The 21,578-nt window shown below is 44.1% G+C and overlaps 1 protein-coding gene across 2 annotated transcripts in view; it reads left to right on the top strand.

Moving 5' to 3' along the window:
* The window catches only part of avl9 (AVL9 homolog (S. cerevisiase)), a 95,387-nt gene that overhangs the window by 27,470 nt on the left and 46,339 nt on the right, over window positions 1-21,578 (top strand). For both annotated transcript variants that reach the window (XM_067981921.1, XM_067981920.1), the window contains exons 4-6: window positions 1,946-2,017; window positions 4,992-5,081; window positions 15,530-15,596. In XM_067981921.1, coding sequence (XP_067838022.1) covers window positions 1,946-2,017; window positions 4,992-5,081; window positions 15,530-15,596 — 229 coding nt within the window. The remainder of the gene's footprint in view (window positions 1-1,945; window positions 2,018-4,991; window positions 5,082-15,529; window positions 15,597-21,578) is intronic.

Raw genomic sequence — 21,578 nt, 5'->3', positions numbered from 1 at the left:
ACATTGGTTTAAGTTGATTGGCGGAAGGATTAGAGGGGACTTGAGGAAAACCTTTTTTTACCCAGAGGGTGGTGGGTGTATGGAATCCTGCACCTAAATTGCTGTAAGCTGCAGGGCGACGGACCGGGTGCTGGAAGGTGGGATTAGAATGGGCACCTGGTTGTTCTTCCAGCCGGCGCGGACACGATGGGCCGAATGGCCCCTTTCTGTGCTGTATCTTTTCTATGGTTGTAAATAACTGAGAGGGTTCTTGAAGATGGTGCGGTTGATGTGTATGACTTTCAAAAGTTGTTTGACAAAGTACCACATAATAGACTTGTAAGCAAAATTCAAGCCCTTGGGATTAAAGGGACAATGGCAGTGTGGATATGAAATTGGCGAAGGGACAGGAAGCAGAGAGTAGTGATGAACGATCATTTTTCAGATTGGAGGGAAGAATACAGTGGTGTTCCCCAGAGGTCGGTATTAGGACCATTGCTCTTCTTGATATATATATTAATAACCTGGACTTGGGCATACAGAGCATAATATCAAAGTTTTTATATGACATGAAACTCGGAAATGTAGTAAACAATGAGGAGGATAGTAACAGACTTCAGGAGGATGTCGACAGACTGTTGAAATGGGCATGCACATGGCAGATGGAATTTAACGCAGAAAAGTGTGAAGTGATGCATTTTGGTAGGAAGAATGAGGAGAGGCAATATAAACTAAATGGTACAATTTTAAAGAGTGTGCAGGAGCAGAGACCTGGGGGTGTACGTACACAAATCTTTGAAGGTGGCAGGACAAGTTGAGAAGGGTGGTAAAAACGCATATGGAGTCCTGGGCTTTATTAAAAGGCAAAGAGCACAAAAGCAAGGAAGTTATGCTAAACCTTTATAAAACACTGGTTAGGCTGCAGCTGGAGTATTGTGTTCAATTCTGGGCACCACACTTTAGGAAGGATGTCAAGGCCTTCGAGAGGATGCAGAGGAGATTTACTAGAATGGCACCAGGGATGAGGGACATCAGTTATGTGGAGAAGCTGGGGTCGTTATCCTTAGAGCAAAGAAGGATGAGGAGATTTTATAAACGTGTTCAAAATCATGAAGGATTTTGATAGAGCAAATAAGGTATAACTATTTCCAGTGGCAGAAAGGTCGGTAACCAGAGGACACAGATTTAAAGTGATTGACGAAAGACCCAGAGGTGACATGAGGACAATTTTTTTTTTACGCAGCAAATTGTTGTGATCTGGAATGCACTGCCTGAAAGGGTGTGGCAGCAGATTCAACAGTATCTTTCAAAAGGGAATTGGATAAATACTTGAAGGGGAAAAAAAATTACAGGGCTGTGGGGAAAGAGCATGAGTGGAATTAATTGGTTAGCTCTTTCAAAGAGCCGACACAGGCACAATGGGCCGAACGGCCGCCTCCTGTGCTGTATCGTTCTATGATTCTATGTGACAGTATCCTATAATAGCTCCAATAAGGGCAATAGGGATATATGACAATATCCTATAAAGCTCCTCATAAGAGCACTTGGGATCTATAACAATATCCTATAAAAACCCAACAACAACCATTTTAAAAACAATCTTTTTAAAAAAAAAAGCTCTCAAAACGATACTGCCATTGGGTCATTGACTCAAAGAATGAAGACCCGACAAGGTAGCAAATTTTTAAATATGTCCTGTTTTGCACTAACCTCCCACTGTTCTCAGCTTACCTTTCTGCTATCTGCTTCCCCTCATTTTGCACAGTTTTGGGAACTTATAAAGTAGAGAAATAGTCCTAAATCTGTTTTTTTACAAATTTATTGTTGCAGTGTGTTATGATAGTGATTTTTACCACTGGCACATTAATCTTCTGTTTTATGGAATTCATTATGTTCAGCAAGCTATGCTAATGAGTGCATGTTTCTGTAAAGACTCTGATTTTAACAAACTTCTGCTTAACTTCAGGCGCTGAAGGTTCGACAGGCAGATGTCACAAGAGAAACTGTTCAGAAGAGTGTTTGTGTACTCAGTAGGTTGGTAAGTGGACTGAACTTTTCTCAAATATATTTTAAAAGTAGCATCTCTTTACATAAAATAAATATTACATTCTGGAAAGTACTGAGGAGTAAGTGCTGTTTTATTTTACTACTTTGGACACACTTCTGGTTTGAATGGTGAAGGTGACCAAACATACCTCCTCCTAGATTTTGAGCAGATTTAGTTTTATTTTGAGCAGATTTCGTTTTATTTTTCTGAACTAGCTGCCAGGCCTGCAGTAATGCTGCTCTCAGCTGATGGCAAGGACATGTGTTGAGAGTTGCCTGTTCCCCATCTGTGTTCTTCCCCCTCCCCAGTCCATTTGGAACTAACTGCCTTCTACAGAGTTGAGATTGGAAATCACTGCTTTAGCAAAATGTGGGTGCAAATATATTTCCTGCCCAATGTTATTAAGCTATCTTTTAAGCCAACTGTGCAGCAATTTCAACTATGACGTTATGGAGATATACCAATCTTAGAAAGCTGTTGGCCATGTTTGGAAATGTTTTGGGGGGCTTACAAATCAGCCTTCTGTTTCTACTTAAACAAAGCTTCAGTTGATTAAGAGAAATTGAACTTTGAGAAAACATTGTAAAATTAGCCATTGAGTTAAAAAGTACACCATTTTTTCCTCAAAGTTGCAACTGTAGGGTGACAAATTTTATTAATTTTTCATATCGAAACTTCTAGCTGAAAGTTGCTGGTTTGAGTAAAGTAGTGATGCAGGTTAATAAGGCCATTTAAAAAAATAAATAAAGCACAGAGGTTCATTTCTAGAGGGATAGAATTGAAAAGCAGAGAAGTTATGATAAACTTGTATGGAACCTTGGATAGACCACATTTGGAGTGCTATGCATAGTTCTGGTCTCCATATTATAAAAAGGATCTAGAGGCACTGGAGAAGGTGCAAAAAAGATTTACAAGGATGATACCAGAATTGAGAGATTATACCTATCAGAAAACATTGTACAGGCTGGGGCTCTTTTCTCCAGAAAAAAGGTCAGAGAGGTCTTTAAGGTTATGAAAGGGTTTGATAGGGTAGATGTGGAGAAGATATTTCCACTTGTGGAGAGTCCAAAACTAGAGGCCATAAATATAAGATAGTCACTGATAAATCCAATAGGGAATTCAGGAGAAACTTCTTTACCCAGAGAGTGGTTAGAATATGGAACTCGCTACCATGAGGAGTAGTTGAGGCAAATAGCATAGATGCATTTCAGGGGAAGCTAGATAAGTACATGGGGGATCAAAGAATAGAAGGTTATGCTGATAGGGTTAGATGAAGTAGGGAGGGAGGAGGCTTGTGTGGAGTATAAACACCGGCATAGACCAGTTGCGCCGAATGGCCTGTTTCTGTGCTATACGTTCAATGTAATTCTATAATATCTCCTCGTATTTGCTTTCAAACAAATAGCAGGCTATCCTAACTATTGTGATTTGTTACTTTACTGCTAGATATCAGTGTTAAAAATTAAGAATTTTATTGTTTTGAAACTATATTGATGCAGTTTACAAAAAATAGCAGTATTTTTAATAAATTCTGTGGACTTTTGCTTTATGTCCAGGCAACACGTTTTGTCATCCACATGCAGGAGAGTTCACTGAGGATTTTTAGAGGTCTTGTTTTACCTAGTAGAGTGCAATGCGGCTTCCCCCACCTTGAAAGAGAAAAAAAGAATGCATTCATTAATTGATTTGCTTTTATATAATGCCTTTCATGACCTCAAGACATCCGAAAGCACTTTACTGCCAATGAAGTACTTCTATAGTGTAATCACTCTTGTAATGTAGGAAATGTTAGCCAATTTGTGCACAGCAAGATCCCACAAACGGCAATGAGATAAATGACCAGATAATCTGTATTTTTACTGATGTTGGTTAAAGTATAAATATTGCCCAGGGCACTGGAAAAACTGCCCTGCTCTTCTTTGAATCGTGCCCTGGGATCTTTTACTTTCACCTGAGAGGCCTCGGTTTAATGTCTCGTACTAAAGACGGCGTCTACAACGGTGCAGCACTCCCCTCAGTAGTGTCGGCCTAGATTATGTGCTCAAGTCGCTGGAGTGACTCAGAAGTGAGAGTGCTACCACTGAGCCAAGGCTGACACCATCAACTTCTTAGGCTGTGCTTAATGGTCTGGTCGGTGCTATGATTGAGAAATGGATACGTGTAAGATTTTAATTCTGTAGCGCACTGTACCTTTCGCTGGATAATTTAACTTTTTTGCTATTCATACTATTCCTCAGTAGTTTTCATTTTAACTATCTAAATCTGTGTATGCTGGTATCGAGAATTTCATTAGTATGGATCACTGAGATAATATCTGGGCTTTACAGTGCTGCAGACAAGAAATGTAGACATCAGTTAGATAATAGGCCAGAACTTATAACTTTTATTGTACACCACAGGGCAGATAAGCAAGCCTGTATCAATGTGCCTTTGAATTTATTATCAGAAGAAATGCAGTCTGGGATCACACAACTGTTAATTTAACTTTTTTCCCCCCTCTCTTCAAATTGAAAATAGATTAAACCTTGTCTTTACAACTCTTTCTGATAACATAACTGCGAACAGGAGCTCTTTATATGAAAGTGTGATTGTAAGCCTGTGATGCACTGCTTCGTGGCATTGCTGCACTTCAATTTCCCCTTCCTGAGACCCTAAATTTATCATTTAGATTTTGTTTGGGGTTTATGTTACAGGTTTTATTCCAAAGTTTGATTTATCCCAAGTTAATTGTAAGTGCTAAATTTGCTGTACATAGAATTTGGTGACCCAACAGCAAATGCCTGTGTAAATCTTAAATGTATTCTGGTCTGCACTTAACGTTTGTGTTTTTCTTTAGTGCAGGAACCTGGTTGAAACTGCTCGTGTAATTGCTGTTTCCATTTTTAAGAATAACTAGTTTATGGCTTTACAACTTCATTGAACTGCTGAAACTGCAATGATACTCTTTGCATTTTCCCCTCAATAGCCACTTTATGGGTTGCTTCAAGCAAAACTGCAGCTCATCACACATGCTTACTTTGAGGAGAAAGATTTTTCACAGATTTCTATACTAAAGGTAAGGATTTTTGTGTTTTTTTATTTACACTGATCTTGTTTTTAATAATGTTAAAACAAATTGCAGTACTCCTTTATTTTCATCCTCCACAAACTGCTAGTGTAACATCAGTTTAAGAAGTGTTCAATATTAGTGAACTATGTCTCTCACTATGTAAAAGGCATGCCCTCTCAGACATTGCCTGTTATCTTCTGCATCGGCAGCTGAAACCAAAGGTTTGCAGCATTATGTAAGTAAAAGTTGTCATGTTTGACTCTACTCAATTTTTTTCCAAATAAAAAGTTTCCATATTTGGCATCCTGGAGAAGTTTGTGGCTTCAAGCATTATACAAAATTCCAATAGCCTCTCCTGTCAGCCCTTCACAATGCTTCCACTTCTCTCAATGTCTCTATTTAAAGTTCAAATCAAAGACTTTTACAGGGTATCAAATGGGAAAGCCATCCTAAGAGACGGTTTTGATAGCAAGGTAAGTCGAAAAAGATTTCAGGGTCAATCTGAGGTTTAGCTAGGGCGTCATTATTCACACCTCATTTTCTTTGAAAATTAAGGCTATATAAGAGTGTTTCAGGCACTAAAGTTCTCAGACTTCAGTTTCAGTTCTTAGCTTAGTTGTCGTTCTTTGTGTTTCTTCTAGTATTCTTTGTAGTTGAAAGTATTGGGGTTCTTTGTCTAGATATGTCTCTAAGCTCGGACAGTGCATCACCAACCGAGAGAGAGCGAGATTGCAGAAGTTTAAGATTGTACAGTTATACCAACCAGATACAGGCTGATATAAGTGTGTCACTTAGATGTACAAGTTTCCGTGAGATGAAGGAAGGTGAGATTTAAGCTAGCTAGTCCCGATAAAGCAACCAGCATCGAAGATGAATTTACCCAGGAGTGGAGGATCAGATATCACTTCTTCAGGTGAAGATTCATCACTCTGATGCCTTGGAAGGCTGACATCGTTATTCCAGATGGCGTCAAAGCACCCACTTCTTCCACGGCAGCTCATAAGGACGAGATCCTATAAATTCGGGAAATATTGCTAACTACAAGCATATAAACTTTAATTTATTCAATAGATTGGCTGTCTAATGCTGTTAATTTGTCAGATATCTAAGGAGTCTTAATTATAAATTAATCTCACCAATTTACTGTTTTAAAAAAAGTAAGAAATAGCGGAGGCTCTGACCATCATTTTCCAATCCTTCCTGGATACAGGCGTGGTGTTGGAGGATTGGAGGACTGCTAACGTCGTACCATTGTTTAACAAGGAAGAGAGGGAGAGACCGAGTCAGTTTAACCTTGGTGGTGGGAATCAATTCTAAGGGACAGGATAAACTGTCTCTTAGATTAATCAAGGACAGTCAGCATGGATTTGTTACGGGAAGGTCATGTCTGACTAACTTGATTGAATTTTTTGAGGTGGTAACAAGGAGGATCGATGAGGGTAGTGCGTTTGATGTAGTCTACATGGATTTTAGCAAGTCTTTTGACAAGGAAGGCTGTTTCCAGTGGGGTTCCGCAGGGCTCAGTACTCGGTCCCTTGCTTTTTGTGGTATAAATGATTTGGACTTAAATGTAGGGGGCATTAAGAAGTTTGCAGATGATACAAAAATTGGCTGTGAGGAGGAAAGCTGTAGGCTGCAGGGAGATAGCAATGGACTGGTCAGGTGGGCAGAAAAGTGGCAAATGGAATTCAATCCGGAGAAGTGTGAAGTAATGCAATTGGGGAGGGCAAACAAGGCAAGGGAATACACAATAAATGGGAAGATACTGAGAGGTGTAGAGGAACCTTGGAGTGCATGTCCACAGATCCCTGAAGGTGGCAGGTTAGGTAGATAAGGTGGTTAAGAAGGCATACGGAATACTTTCCTTTATTAGCCAAGGCTTAGAATATAAGAGCAGGGAGGTTATGCTGGAACTGTATAAAACACTAGATAGGCCACAGCTTGAGTACTGCGTACAGTTCTGGTCACCACATTACAGGAAGGATGTAATTCCACTAGAGGGGGATACAGAGGAGATTTACAAGGATGTTGCCAGGACTGGAGAATTTTAGCTATGAGGAAAGATTGGATAGGCTGGGGTTGTTTTCTTTGGAACAGAGGAGGCTGAGGGGTGATTTAATTGAGGTGTATAAAATTATGAGGGGCCTATTTCCCTTAGCAGAGAGGTCAGCAACCAGGGGGCATAGATTTAAAGTGATTGGTAGAAGGATTAGAGAGAGGGGAACTGAGGATTATTTTTTTTCCACCCAGAGGGTGGTGGGGGTCTGGAACTCTCTGTCTGAGAGGGTGGTAGAGGCAGAAACCCTCATCACATTTAAAAAGTACCTGGATATGCACCTAAAGTGCCATAACGTATGAGACTATGGACCAAGTGCTGGAAAGTGGGATTAGGCTGGGTGGCTCATTTTCGGCCGGTGCGGACACAATGAGCCGAATGGCGGCCTCCTATGCCGTAAATTTGCTATGATTCTATTTACGTAGAAATACGTAGAAGCTACAAGATGAAAGGCCATTTGGTCCAACCAGTCCATGTCAGCGTTTACCTTCCATGTAAGCATTTATATCAATCTCAAAATGATCTCTACTGTAAATTTATAGTCAGTAAACAGTTAATGCTGAATTACTGTGAAATAATTAAACTGCCCTTGTAGTCTCTGTTAGGTGGAAGCCTTCGCTCAAGGGTCGTATTCTTGCCTCTGAGTCAGAGGGTCATGGGGACAAGCTCCACTCCAGAGACATGAGCACATAAGCTAGGCTTCTGGGCTTTACTGTGACCTCCATCTTCACTGCTGCTTTCTAGAGAGACTGTACTCTCTGCTGGACTGCCTCTATCCTGGTACCTGGTCTGTTTCTGCATCCTCAGTTTTCTACTCCTCCACTGGGACTTTTCCCTCGACACAGAGCTAACTGATCTGTTCTTGCTGATTCCCATCCTGCTCTGGATTCTTGCTGCCGAATGACCTCTACTTTGTTACCTTGGCCACTGACGCCTCTCATCCTACAGAACTCCTCGGTCACCCTTTGCTGGACTGGGTTGGTCTGGCTTCTTAAGCTCCTACTGCTGCTCCCGGTCTTAAGGGCTTATCACCTCCTACAGCTATTCTTCAGACCAGCTCTCTCATCTGCACTGATCCCAGGGATTTACCTTTCACCCTCCCCTGGCTCATTGGACTTAACTGCTTTTGGTCCTTGGGTTTTGCTCACTCCTGTGCTGGTAGACTGCATTCGCTGGTATGCTTTACTAATATTGAGGCCTCTAAGCACCTCTGGACCCCTGGATCAACTTCTGTGGCTCATGGTTGACTCCCCACTTCCCTTTGGCCCTCATCACATTTAAAAAGTACCTGGATATGCACCTTCAGCAATATACCACCTGATACTCTGCCCCTCAAGCAGCTGCTCCCTCTCCAGAACTGTCTCTAAAGCTGGACATTGGTTTGTCGATGCTTCAAGCTGACTCCACCCTGTCTACAAGTCAACTTTATCGCATCACAGGACCTCAGATTTTAACTTTGCAATCTCATATTGTCTCTTCCCTGTACTCTGCTTACGACTAGTACATATCTCTCCTAATCTTTGCCATTGTCTATGTAACCTGAAATCCCTCTGTGTCCATTTGCGTGTGCATTTTGACTGCTGCTCCAGAGACCAAAGATAACTCCGGGCTTCTTTTCTCCACTACCAATCATCTCCTCAAACCCCTCTCCCTTGCCCATCCCACCCTCATCTCCTCCAACAAGTGTGAGGAACTCATGGACATCTTTGTCACTAAGATTGAGACCATCTTAGATGAGGGCTGTGCAGTGGACGTGGTCTACATGGACTTCAGCAAAGCCTTTGACAAGGTACCGCATGGTCGGTTGTTGCATAAGGTTAAATCTCATAGGATCCAAGGTGAGGTAGCCAATTGGATACAAAATTGGCTTGACGACAGAAGACAGAGGGTGGTTGTAGAGGGTTGTTTTTCAAACTGGATGCCTGTGTCCAGCGGTGTGCCTCAGGGATCGGTGCTGGGTCCGCTGTTATTTGTTATTTATATTAATGATTTGGATGAGAATTTAGGAGGCATGGTTAGTAAGTTTGCAGATGACACCAAGATTGGTGGCATTGTGGACAGTGAAGAAGGTTATCTAGGATTGCAACGGGATCTTGATAAATTGGGTCAGTGGGCCGATGAATGGCAGATGGAGTTTAATTTAGATAAATGTGAGGTGATGCATTTTGGTAGATCGAATCGGGCCAGGACCTACTCCGTTAATGGTAGGGCGTTGGGGAGAGTTATAGAACAAAGAGATCTAGGAGTACAGGTTCATAGCTCCTTGAAAGTGGAGTCACAGGTGGATAGGGTGGTGAAGAAGGCATTCGGCATGCTTGGTTTCATTGGTCAGAACATTGAATGCAGGAGTTGGGATGTATTGTTGAAGTTGTACAGGGCATTGGTGAGGCCACACTTGGAGTACTGTGTACAGTTCTGGTCACCCTATTATAGAAAGGATATTATTAAACTAGAAAGAGTGCAGAAAAGATTTACTAGGATGCTACCGGGACTTGATGGTTTGACTTATAGGGAGAGGTTAGACAGACTGGGACTTTTTTCCCTGGAGAGTAGGAGGTTAAGGGGTGATCTTATAGAAGTCTATAAAATAATGAGGGGCATAGATAAGGTAGATAGTCAAAATCTTTTCCCAAAGGTAGGGGAGTCTATAACGAGGGGGCATAGATTTAAGGTGAGAGGGGAGAGATACAAAAGGGTCCAGAGGGGCAATTTTTTCACTCAAAGGGTGGTGAGTGTCTGGAACGAGCTGCCAGAGGCAGTAGTAGAGGCAGGTACAATTTTGTCTTTTAAAAAGCATTTGGACAGTTACATGGGTAAGATGGGTATAGAGGGATATGGGCCAAGTGCAGGAAATTGGGACGAGCTTAGTGGTATAAACTGGGCGACATGGACATGTTGGGCCAAAGGGCCTGTTTTCATGTTGTAACTTCTATGATTCTATGATTCTATCCGTCCAGCTGCTTCTGCCCCATCCATGCCTTCCCCTGCAAGCTCCCACCTGCTCTTGACCTGGACCGTCCTCTTTTTCTAGTTTCTCTCCTATCTCTTCTCCCTCTCTTTCCCCCCCCCCCCCCCCCCCCCAACCCCAAAATGCCCTCTGAACTCATGCTAGTTGATATTGTAAATGTTTCCCTTTTCTCTGGTACTATCCTTCTCCATTTCAAAACTGCCATTTTACCCCCTTCTCAAAATCCCACCCTTGACCCCACTGTCCTTGCAAACTACGGCTCTATCTCCACATCTCCCTTTCCTCTCCAAAGTTCTTAACAAAGATATGATTCTGTAAGTATGGCTATGTCAGGCTGTTGCTTGACGAGTCTGTGGGACAGCTCTCCCAATTTTGGCAATTGTGCCAAAATTGGGAGAGCTGTCCCACAGACTAGTCAAGCAACAGCCTGACATAGCCATACTTAAAGAATCATATCTTTCAGCCAACGTCCCAGATTCTTCCATCACCATCCCTGGGTATGTCCTGTCCCACCAGCAGGACAGACCCACCAGAGGTGGCCCTACAGTGATATACAGTCAGGAGGGAGTGGCCCTGGGAGTCCTCAACATTGACTCTGGACCCCATGAAATCTCATGGCATCAGGTCAAACATGGGCAAGGAAACCTCCTGCTGGTTACCACCTACCGCCCTCCCTCAGCTGATGAATCAGTCCTCCTCCATGTTGAGCACCACTTGGAGGAAGCACTGAGGGCAGCAAGGGCACAAAATGTACTCTGGGTGGGGGACTTCAATGTCCATCACCAAGAGTGGCTCGGTAGCACCACGACTGACCGAGCTGGCCGAGTCCTGAAGGACATAGCTGCTAGACTGGGCCTGCGGCAGGTGGTGAGCGAACCAACACGAGGGAAAAACTTACTTGACCTCGTCCTCACCAATCTACCTGTCGCAAATGCATCTGTCCATGACAGTATTGGTAGGAGTGACCACCGCACAGTCCTCGTGGAGATGAAGTCCCGTCTTCGCACTGAGGACACCATCCAACGTGTTGTGTGGCACTACCACCGTGCTAAATGGGATAGATTCAGAACAGATCTAGCAGCTCAAAACTGGGCATCCATGAGGCACTGTGGGCCATCAGCAGCAGCAGAATTGTATTCCAGCACAATCTGTAACCTCATGGCCCGGCATATTCCTCACTCTACCATTACCAACAAGCCAGGGGATCAACCCTGGTTCAATGAGGAGTGTAGAAGAGCATGCCAGGAGCAGCACCAGGCGTACCTAAAAATGAGGTGCCAACCTGGTGAAGCTACAACTCAGGACTACATGCATGCTAAACAGTGGAAGCAACATGCCATAGACAGAGCTAAGCGATTCCACAACCAACGGATCAGATCAAAGCTCTGCAGTCCTGCCACATCCAGTCGTGAATGGTGGTGGACAATTAAACAACTAACGGGAGGAGGAGGCTCTGCAAACATCCCCATTCTCAATGATGGCGGAGTCCAGCACGTGAGTGGAAAAGACAAGGCTGAAGCGTTTGCAACCATATTCAGCCAGAAGTGCCATCTCAGCCTCCTCCCGATATCCCCACCATCACGGAAGCCAGTCTTCGGCCAATTCGATTCACTCCACGTGATATCAAGAAACGGCTGAGTGCACTGGATACAGCAAAGGCTATGGGCCCCGATAACATCCCAGCTGTAGTGCTGAAGACTTGTGCTCCAGAACTAGCTGCGCCTCTAGCCAAGCTGTTCCAGTACAGCTACAACACTGGCATCTACCCGACAATGTGGAAAATTGCCCAGGTGTGTCCTGTCCACAAAAAGCAAGACAAATCCAATCCGGCCAATTACCGTCCCATCAGTCTACTCTCAATCATCAGCAAAGTGATGGAAGGTGTCGTCGACAGTGCTATCAAGCGGCACTTACTCACCAATAACCTGCTCACCGATGCTCAGTTTGGGTTCCGCCAGGACCACTCGGCTCCAGATCTCATTACAGCCTTGGTCCAAACATGGACAAAAGAGCTGAATTCCAGAGGTGAGGTGAGAGTGACTGCCCTTGACATCAAGGCAGCATTTGACCGAGTGTGGCACCAAGGAGCCCTAGTAAAATTGAAGTCAATGGGAATCAGGGGGAAAACTCTCCAGTGGCTGGAGTCATACCTAGCACAAAGGAAGATGGTAGTGGTTGTTGGAGGCCAATCATCTCAGCCCCAGGGCATTGCTGCAGGAGTTCCTCAGGGCAGTGTCCTAGGCCCAACCATCTTCAGCTGCTTCATCAATGACCTTCCCTCCATCATAAGGTCAGAAATGGGGATGTTCGCTGATGACTGCACAGTGTTCAGTTCCATTCGCAGCCCCTCAGATAATGAAGCAGTCCGAGCCTGCGTGCAGCAAGACCTGGACAACATCCAGGCTTGGGCTCATAAGTGGCAAGTAACATTTGTGCCAGGTAAGTGCCAGGCAATGACCATCTCCAACAAGAGAGAGTCTAACCACCTCCCCTTGACATTCAACGGCATTACCATCGCCGAATCCCCCACCATCAACATCCTGGGGGTCACCATTGACCAGAAACTTAACTGGACCAGCCATAGAAATACTGTGGCTACGAGAGCAGGTCAGAGGCTGGGTATTCTGCGGCGAGTGACTCACCTCCTGACTCCCCAAAGCCTTTCCACCATCTACAAGGCACAAGTCAGGAGTGTGATGGAATACTCTCCACTTGCTTGGATGAGTGCAGCTCCAACAACACTCAAGAAGCTCGACACCATCCAAGATAAAGCAGCCCGCTTGATTGGCACCCCATCCACCAACCTAAACATTCACTCCCTTCACCACCGGCGCACTGTGGCTGCAGTGTGTACCATCCACAGGATGCACTGCAGCAACTCGCCAAGGCTTCTTCGACAGCACCTCCCAAACCCGCGACCTCTACCACCTAGAAGGACAAGAGCAGCAGGCGCATGGGAACAACACCACCTGCACGTTCCCCTCCAAGTCACACACCATCCCGACTTGGAAATATATCGCCGTTCCTTCATTGTCGCTGGGTCAAAATCCTGGAACTCCCTTCCTAACAGCACTGTGGGAGAGCCGTCACCACACGGACTGCAGCGGTTCAAGAAGGCGGCTCACCACCACCTTCTCGAGGGCAATTAGGGATGGGCAATAAATGCTGGCCTCGCCAGCGACGCCCACATCCCGTGAACGAATAAAAAAAAAACATGTTGTCACCCTGTACCCATCTTTCCTGCAACTTCATGTTTGAATCTCTTCATTCAGGTTTCTGCCCCTGCCAAAGCACTTATCAAAGCCACAAATGACATCCTTTGTGACTGTAACCATAGTGTAGTATCTTACCTCACCCTTCTCTACTTCTCTGTAGCCTTTGACACACCATCCCTCCTCCGTGCCTTTCCTCTGTTCTCTAGCCCTCACTTGGTACCACTCTTAACTAATTGTAGCCACCGAATCTCCAAAAATGGCTTCTCTTCCTGCCCCTACACAGTTACTTCTGGAGTGCCCCAAAGATCTATCCTTGGCTTCCTTCGCTTCCTCATTTACACGCTGCCCCTTGGCGACATGGAGTTGTGAAGGGTAGGTCATGTCTGATTAATCCATTGGAGAGTGGTAACATCCAATGCCAGGGCCATCAAGATGGTGAATCTAGCACATTTTCCATGTCATTACAAATCTTTTCAAATTCATAGATAGAATGCGTGTCTTTCTCCCCTCATGCCCACTCTGAGCTCATCTTGTCCATGAGACCCACCTCATGCTCCCTCGATCCTATTCCCAACAAACTGCTGACCACCCAACTTCCCATCCTGGGGCCCACGTTCGCTGATATTGTTAACTGTCCCCCTCCCCATCAAATCTGCCGTGATCACCCCCCTATGTCCTTGCAAACTACTGCCCCATCTCTGGCCGACCTCCCACCTTGCACCCTCCATAAACTTGAGCTCATCCAAAACTCTGCTGCCCATATCCTAACTTGCACCAAGTCCCGTTCACCCATCACCCCTGTACTCGCTGACCTCCATTGGCTCCCGGTCCGGCAACGCCTCAACTTTAAAATTCTCACCCACATTTTCAAATTGCTCCATGCCTCGCCCCTCCCTATCTCTGTACCCACATCCAGCCCGACAACTCTCCAAGATCTCCACGTTCCTCCAATTCTGGCCCCTTGTGCATCCCCCATTTTAATCGCTCCACCATTGTCGGCCCTGTCTTCAGCTGTCCTAGGCCCCACGCTCTGGAATTCCTTCCCTAAACCTCTCTGCCTTTCTACCTTCCCTCCTTTGAGATGCTCCTTAAAACCTACTCTTTTACGGCTTATATGGCTCAGTGTCAAATTTTGTTTGATAACGTCCTTTGACGCGCCTCGGAATGTTTTACTACGTTAAAGATACTATATAAATGTGAGTTGTTTGTCACAATGCACTTACATGAGAGCAGTGCTAACAAACTGATCTGACTCATTACAACATGTACATGTGATTGAGGAGGTTTCTCCAGATCAAGAGAAATGGAACTTCTACTCCTGATAATTTGTCATACACCAAATATTATCAGGTTACTGCCCCATCTTTGATCTGTGGCGCCAATTACCACATTTTTAAGAAGGAGAAAGTCAAAATGGTGACCTCTTTGGAAGGCCTGTTCTTAATACGGGAATTAAAAATCGTGTGAAATATCCACACTTTTTGCCACAGCAGATACTGTTTAATGGATTCTAATGGCATATGGAGATTGAAAATGATGAAAATACATTTGCCGATCTGAGTGTCATTTTCAGTCTTTGAATAGAATGAATACTCTCCATCAGTCCAAACAGTCCCTGTTTTCTGTTTCCAGCCTGTAGACAGTTAATTGTACAAAAATAATCTAGGTTGACTGTTAAACAAAATATAGGAAAATTTCCAGGAGGAAATATGATATCAGTGCTGGAAATGTCTTTTTGATAGTTGTTGCTCCTATGATTTTTCCACCATGATAATTTTGGCTTACCCAAGTAGTGAGGATGCTTTTCTCTTGATGACAATCCTATTAGGATTGTAGTAATGCGTTTACAGGAAAACGTTTGGTTATTTTTTATTTGACTTTGCTTATTTAAATACAGCAGAGTTTATTACTGCACTGAATTTCTTAATGTTTAGATTTTATGTACAAATATCCTTAAGTACAGTAAAAATCATCAAGATTGCACTGATATTTAGCGATTTGTTAGATTTTCATGGATTGCACCTGCTTGAAGTTTGGTGGTACATTTTGTACGAATGTGCAATGCATATAGTGATGAGTATTAAATCCATCTGTTTTTATTTGTCTTATTAGAGCACTTAATGTAGGTCTTGTTTGGTGGTTGACTGCTTTTAGTATGCAAAATGTTTAAAAAAAAATTTAAAAAAATGTTTATTTTTTTAAATTATTAAACTAGGAACTTTATGAACACATGAACGGCTCTTTAGGAGGAAATGCATTAGAAGGATCCCAGGCTTGCTTGGGTAAGTAAATTAAAATCACATTACATGCATTTGAAGAAACAAGCTTGTAAGCATGATCTATCTTTATATTTTGCCTCCAACACACATCTGTGGTTTCACACCTCTCAAAGGGTTAAAAAAATGTGGTTGACTCAAATAACCCTCCTGATTGTGTGGCATTTAGTCAATTAGATATTTAAAGCAATTGAAAACCAGGTCCATTTACTGGATTGTTACAAAAAGTACCAATCAATAAGATCAAAATCAGTCAGGTCAGCTATTGGCACAAACCAAATGCATTGTTCAATTTTCAAATCCTTGGAGTGGCCATGTTGTTTCCTCACACGGATAGCTCTGCCCATGGTAGCATTGGCACAAGTGACTACCGCATAGTTCTTGTGAAGATAAAGTCTTCTGTGTGTGTGTGTGTGTGATCACGGGAATTGTAAGTTTCTTCCTACTCCAGTAGATCTATATTACCCGGAATATACTAAAACATCCCACACTATATGACAACCAGGTAGAAAAGGGACCAAGGAATTATAGCTCCAGGGGACACTACAGAATGGATGGTGGCCCCACGGTGAAGATGAGACTTTGCAAGGACTGTGCGATGGTCACTCATTCCAATACACAATCATGGGCAGAGATGTCTGTGACACGTAGGTTGGCGAAGGCAAGGTAATGCAGATTCCTCCCTCGTGTTGGTTCCTTCATCACCAATGCAGGCCGAGTCTGGTAACTATGTCCTTCAGGACATGACCGACTCGGTCAATGGTGGTACTACCGAGCTGCTCTTGCTGGCGGACTTTGAAGTCCCTCACCCAGAATACATTTTCTGCCCGTGCTTCCTCCAAGTGGAATACAACATGGAGGAGTACTAATTTATCAGCTGAGTAGGGGCAGTAGGTAATATTCAGGAGGTTTCCTTGGCCTTGTTTGACCTGAAGCCATAAAATAATTTATTTTCTTGCTGTTACAATATCCGTAAATGTGTAAGTTTAAAATACATTTGTAACTTTATATGTTCATTTGCATCCACTACAAATCTCTAAGATCAAGTCCAGGTTTGCAATGGTAGTCTAGCATTGTTGTCAACACTGCACATTCCATGCTCCTGTCAATTGCCATAGGTCAGTAGTTTATTATCTGGGTTTTCAGTTCCTCCTACCTCTTATGCTAGATAACATAATAGGGTATAGTTGGAACAGTGACACATATCTTATGAATATGACCCTGATTATTTCTGGGAGTACAGAAATAATTAGATAAATTACGATGGGTGTGTGCAGATTTCCGACAGCTAAAATTACTCCAGCAGCTATGGTTCAGGAAGTGATGGTTAACTCTGCTGTTAAACTGCTGCATAGAAAAGCTTCAGGTACGCCATTGTCTTTGGGTAGAGGAGTGTTTTACGGGCTGGAGAAGAAGTATATTTAGCTTTGCTGCTGCTATTTTTTGTATTTCATGGGTTGATGTAGAATGTTACAATTTTTTTTGTTCTGTGTGTAAACATGAAGGTATGGTTTAAGTGCTCGTAATTCTTATGCTATTCTGTTGGTGTGATTGTAAAGGGCAAATAGCTTGGCCATATCTCACACATCCACTGGTTTGTATGGTTTTGGAATGAATGTGAGTCCAGGAGTAAGTTATGTATTTTCTTGGAGGCTGCAGTAGCCCTTCACTGAATGCATATAGGTTTTGTAGAACTCTTCTTACAGCTTTTCCATCTACCTCTGCACCCAGGGATATTGTTCAAAGGTGATACCAATCCAAAGAAAGAACTATTTGTAATAAAAGAGAATTTTCAACCCTTATAGTGTAAAGCTGTTGGGTGACATTACAGTCAGTCTTTCTCAGTAGATTTATTGCCTTGGTGGTTTTGGTTCTACAGCTCACTGTTAGCTCATCGAGTAGAGTAATCCAAATTATATCGGTTCAAACGCCAGAAATAAATCAACTTATTGGTTTCATTAATGTCGACAAAGTACAAGCAAGTTATACGTCTATATGTTTACTAGTAGGATATTCCTCTTGGGTCTACCTTTAATTCTAATTTCAATCCAGGCGCGTTCTCAGCACGGAATAGCAATGAATTACTGACAGTGAGCCTATTTATACACCTGGATGGATAATGTCCGACGACTTTTCTCTAAACCTACCAATTCTGAGATTGCCATGTGATCTTTGTGTTATATGTTACTAGAAACATAGGAAAATAGGAACAGACAAAGGCAATTTAGCCCCTCGAGCCTGTTGCGCCACGGCTGACCTGTGACCAAACTCCATATACTCGCCGTAGCCCCATATCCCTAATATCTTTGTTCATTTTAAATCCGAGATCGATAGATTTTTGTTAACCAATGAGCTAATATCAACTGCCGTTTGCCGAAGAGAGTTCCAAACTTCTATCACCCTTTGCGTGTAGAAGTGTTTCCTAACTTCACTCCTGAAAGTCCTGGCTCTAATTTTTAGACTATGTCCCCTAGGTCAAACATGGGCAAGGAAACCTCCTGCTGATTACCACCAATCGCCCTCCATCAGCTGATGAATCAGTCCTCCTCCATGTTGAACACCATTTGGAGGAAGCACTGAGGGTAGCAAATGCACAAAATGTACTCTGGAATGGTTCGGTAGCACCACTACTGACCGAGCTGGCCGAGTCCTGAAGGACATAGCTGCCAGACTCGGCCTGTGGCAGGTGGTGAGCGAACCAACACGAGGGAAAAACCTACTTGACCTCGTCCTCACCAATCTACCTGTCGCAAATGCATCTGTCCATGACAGTATGGGTAGGAGTGACCACCGCACAGTCGTCGTGGAGATGAAGTCCCATCTTCGCACTGAGGACACCATCCAACGTGTTGTGTGGCACTACCACCGTGCTAAATGGGATAGATTCAGAATGGATCTAGCAGCTCAAAACTGGGCATCCATGAGGCACTGTGGGCCATCAGCAGCAGCAGAATTGTATTCCAGCACAATATGTAACCTCATGGCCTGGCATATTTCTCACTCTCTACCATTCCCATTGCCAGGGGATCAACCCTGGTTCAATGAGGAGTGTAGAAGAGCATGCCAGGAGCAGCATCAGGCATACCTAAAAATGAGGTGCCAACCTGGTGAAGCGACAACTCAGGACTACATGCATGCTAAACAGTGGAAGCAACATGCCATAGACAGAGCTAAGCGATTCCACAACCAACGGATCAGATCAAAGCTCTGCAGTCCTGCCACATCCAGTCGTGAATGGTGGTGGACAATTAAACAACTAACGGGAGGCGGAGTCCAGCACGCGAGTGCAAAAGACAAGGCTGAAGCGTTTGCAACCATCTTCAGCCAGAAGTGCCGAGTGGATGATCCATCTCTGCCTCCTCCCGATATCCCCACCATCACAGAAGCCAGTCTTCAGCCAATTCGATTCGCTCCACGTGATATCAAGAAATGGCTGACTGCACTGGATACAACAAAGGCCATGGGCCCCGGCAACATTCCAGCTGTAGTGCTGAAGACTTGTGCTCCAGAACTAGCTGCGCCTCTAGCCAAGCTGTTCCAGTACAGCTGCAACACTGGCATCTACCCGATAATGTGGAAAATTGCCCAGGTATGTCCTGTCCACAAAAAGCAGGACAAATCCAATCCGGCCAATTACCGTCCCATCAGTCTACTCTCAATCATCAGCAAAGTGATGGAAGGTATCGTCGACAGCGCTATCAAGGGGCACTTACTCACCAATAACCTGCTCACTGATGCTCAGTTTGGGTTGCGCCAGGACCACTCGGCTCCAGATCTCATTACAGCCTTGGTCCAAAGATGGACAAAAGAGCTGAATTCCAGAGGTGAGGTGAGAGTGACTGCCCTTGACATCAAGGCAGCATTTGACCGAGTGTGGCACCAAGGAGCCCTAGTAAAATTGAAGTCAATGGGAATCGGGGGAAAACTCTCCAGTGGGTGGAGTCATACCTAGCACAAAGGAAGATGGTCATGGTTGTTGGAGGCCAATCATCTCAGCCCCAGGGCATTGCTGCAGGAGTTCCTCAGTGTCCTAGGCCCAACCATCTTCAGCTGCTTCATCAATGACCTTCCCTCCATCATAAAGTCAGAAATGGGGATGTTCGCTGATGATTGCACAGTTTTCAGTTCCATTTGCGACCCCTCAAATAATGAAGCAGTCCGAGCCCGCATGCAGCAAGACCTGGACAACATCCAGGCTTGGGCTCATAAGTGGCAAGTAACATTTGGGCCAGACAAGTACCAGGCAATGACCATCTCCAACAAGAGAGTGTCTAACCATCGCCCCATGACATTCAACGGCATTACCATCGCCGAATCCCCCACCATCAACATCCTGGGGGTCACCATTGACCAGAAACTTAACTGGACCAGCCATATAAATACTGTGGCGACAAGAGCAGGTCAGAGGCTGGGTATTCTGCAGCGAGTGACTTACCCCCTGACTCCCCAAAGCTTTTCCACCATCTACAAGGCACAAGTCAGGAGTGTGATGAAATACTCTCCACTTGCCTGGATGAGTGCAGCTCCAACAACACTCAAGAAGCTCGACACCGTCCAGGACAAAGCAGCCCACTTGATTGGCACCCCATCCACCACCCTAAACATTCACTCCCTTCACCACTGGCGCACAGTGGCTGCAGTGTGTACCATCCGCAGGATGCACTGCAGCAATTCGCCCCGGCTTCTTCGACAGCACCTCCCAAACCCCTGACCTCTACCACCTAGAAGGACAAGAGCAGCAGGTACATTGGAACAACACCACTTGCACATTCCCCTCCAAGTCACACACCATCCCGACTTGGAAATATATCGCCGTTCCTTCATCGTCGCTGGGTCAAAATCCTGGAACTCCCTTCCTAACAGCACTGTGGGAGAACCTTCACCACACGGACTGCAGCGGTTCAAGAAGGTGGCTCACCACCACCTTCTCAAGGGCAATTAGGGATGGGCAATAAATGCCGGCCTCGCCTGCGACGCCCACATCCCATGAACGAATTAAACCAGCGGAAATAGTTTCTCTCTATCTACCCAATTATTTCCCCTTAATATCTTGAAAACTTTGATCAAATCACCCCTTAATCTTCTAAATTGCAGGGAATACATCCCTAGTTTGTGTAATCTCTCCTTGTAATTTAACCCTTGGAGTCCAGGTTTCATTCTCGTAAATCTATGCTGCACTCCCTCCAAGACCAATATATCCTTCCTAAGGTACGGTGCCCAGAACTGAACACAGTACTCCAGGTGTGGTCTAACCAGGGCTTGTATAGCTGTAGCATAATTTCTACCCCCTTATTCTAGTCCTGTAGGTATAAAGCCAGCATTCCATTAGCCTTTTTGATTATTTTCTGTACCTGTCGCTGACATTTTAATGATCTGTGTATATGGATTCCTAAGACTCTTTGGACCATTAGCCGGCATTGCCGCACCATATACACTCCGTTCTCACCTTCTACATGACACTTAGATTTCAGTAAGACAATTTTCCATGGTTATAAATTTCACATCTTAATAGCTGAAATGTAGACATGTCAGCTCCAACCTAGCTAGAATTATTAGACAGACCCCTTGATGCTTCTTAAATTGCATTAATCCAACACCTCCTGTGGAATCCTAATGATCTAATCTAAACCTTGTGTTAGCGTCTATCTCACAGCATACATTCTCATAATACGAGGATATTAATACTGAATTCTGTAATGTTAAGCTATTTTTCTATTAAATTATACACTATCCTACAGTCTTGTTGCTTATAATGGCTAGGTGCTTTAACTCCCCAAAGTACTAATACCTCTGATAGGAAGAGGGATAGCAAGTCTCGTACTTGTCGAAGGAATCGGTAGAAAGATACATTTTAGGAAAATTGATGCCTGCAGGATTAAAGGGACAGTGGTAGTGTGGATACAAAATTGGCTAAGGGACAGAAAGCAGAGAGTAGTGGTGAAGAGTTGTTTTTCAGAAGGAAGTATACAGTAGTGTCCCCAGGGTCGG

Source organism: Heptranchias perlo, chromosome 3 (assembly GCF_035084215.1).
Source record: "Heptranchias perlo isolate sHepPer1 chromosome 3, sHepPer1.hap1, whole genome shotgun sequence".
NCBI lineage: Eukaryota > Metazoa > Chordata > Chondrichthyes > Hexanchiformes > Hexanchidae > Heptranchias > Heptranchias perlo.
The sequence above is the reverse complement of the archived record's forward strand: the minus strand, read 5'-3'. Positions and strand labels throughout refer to the sequence as shown.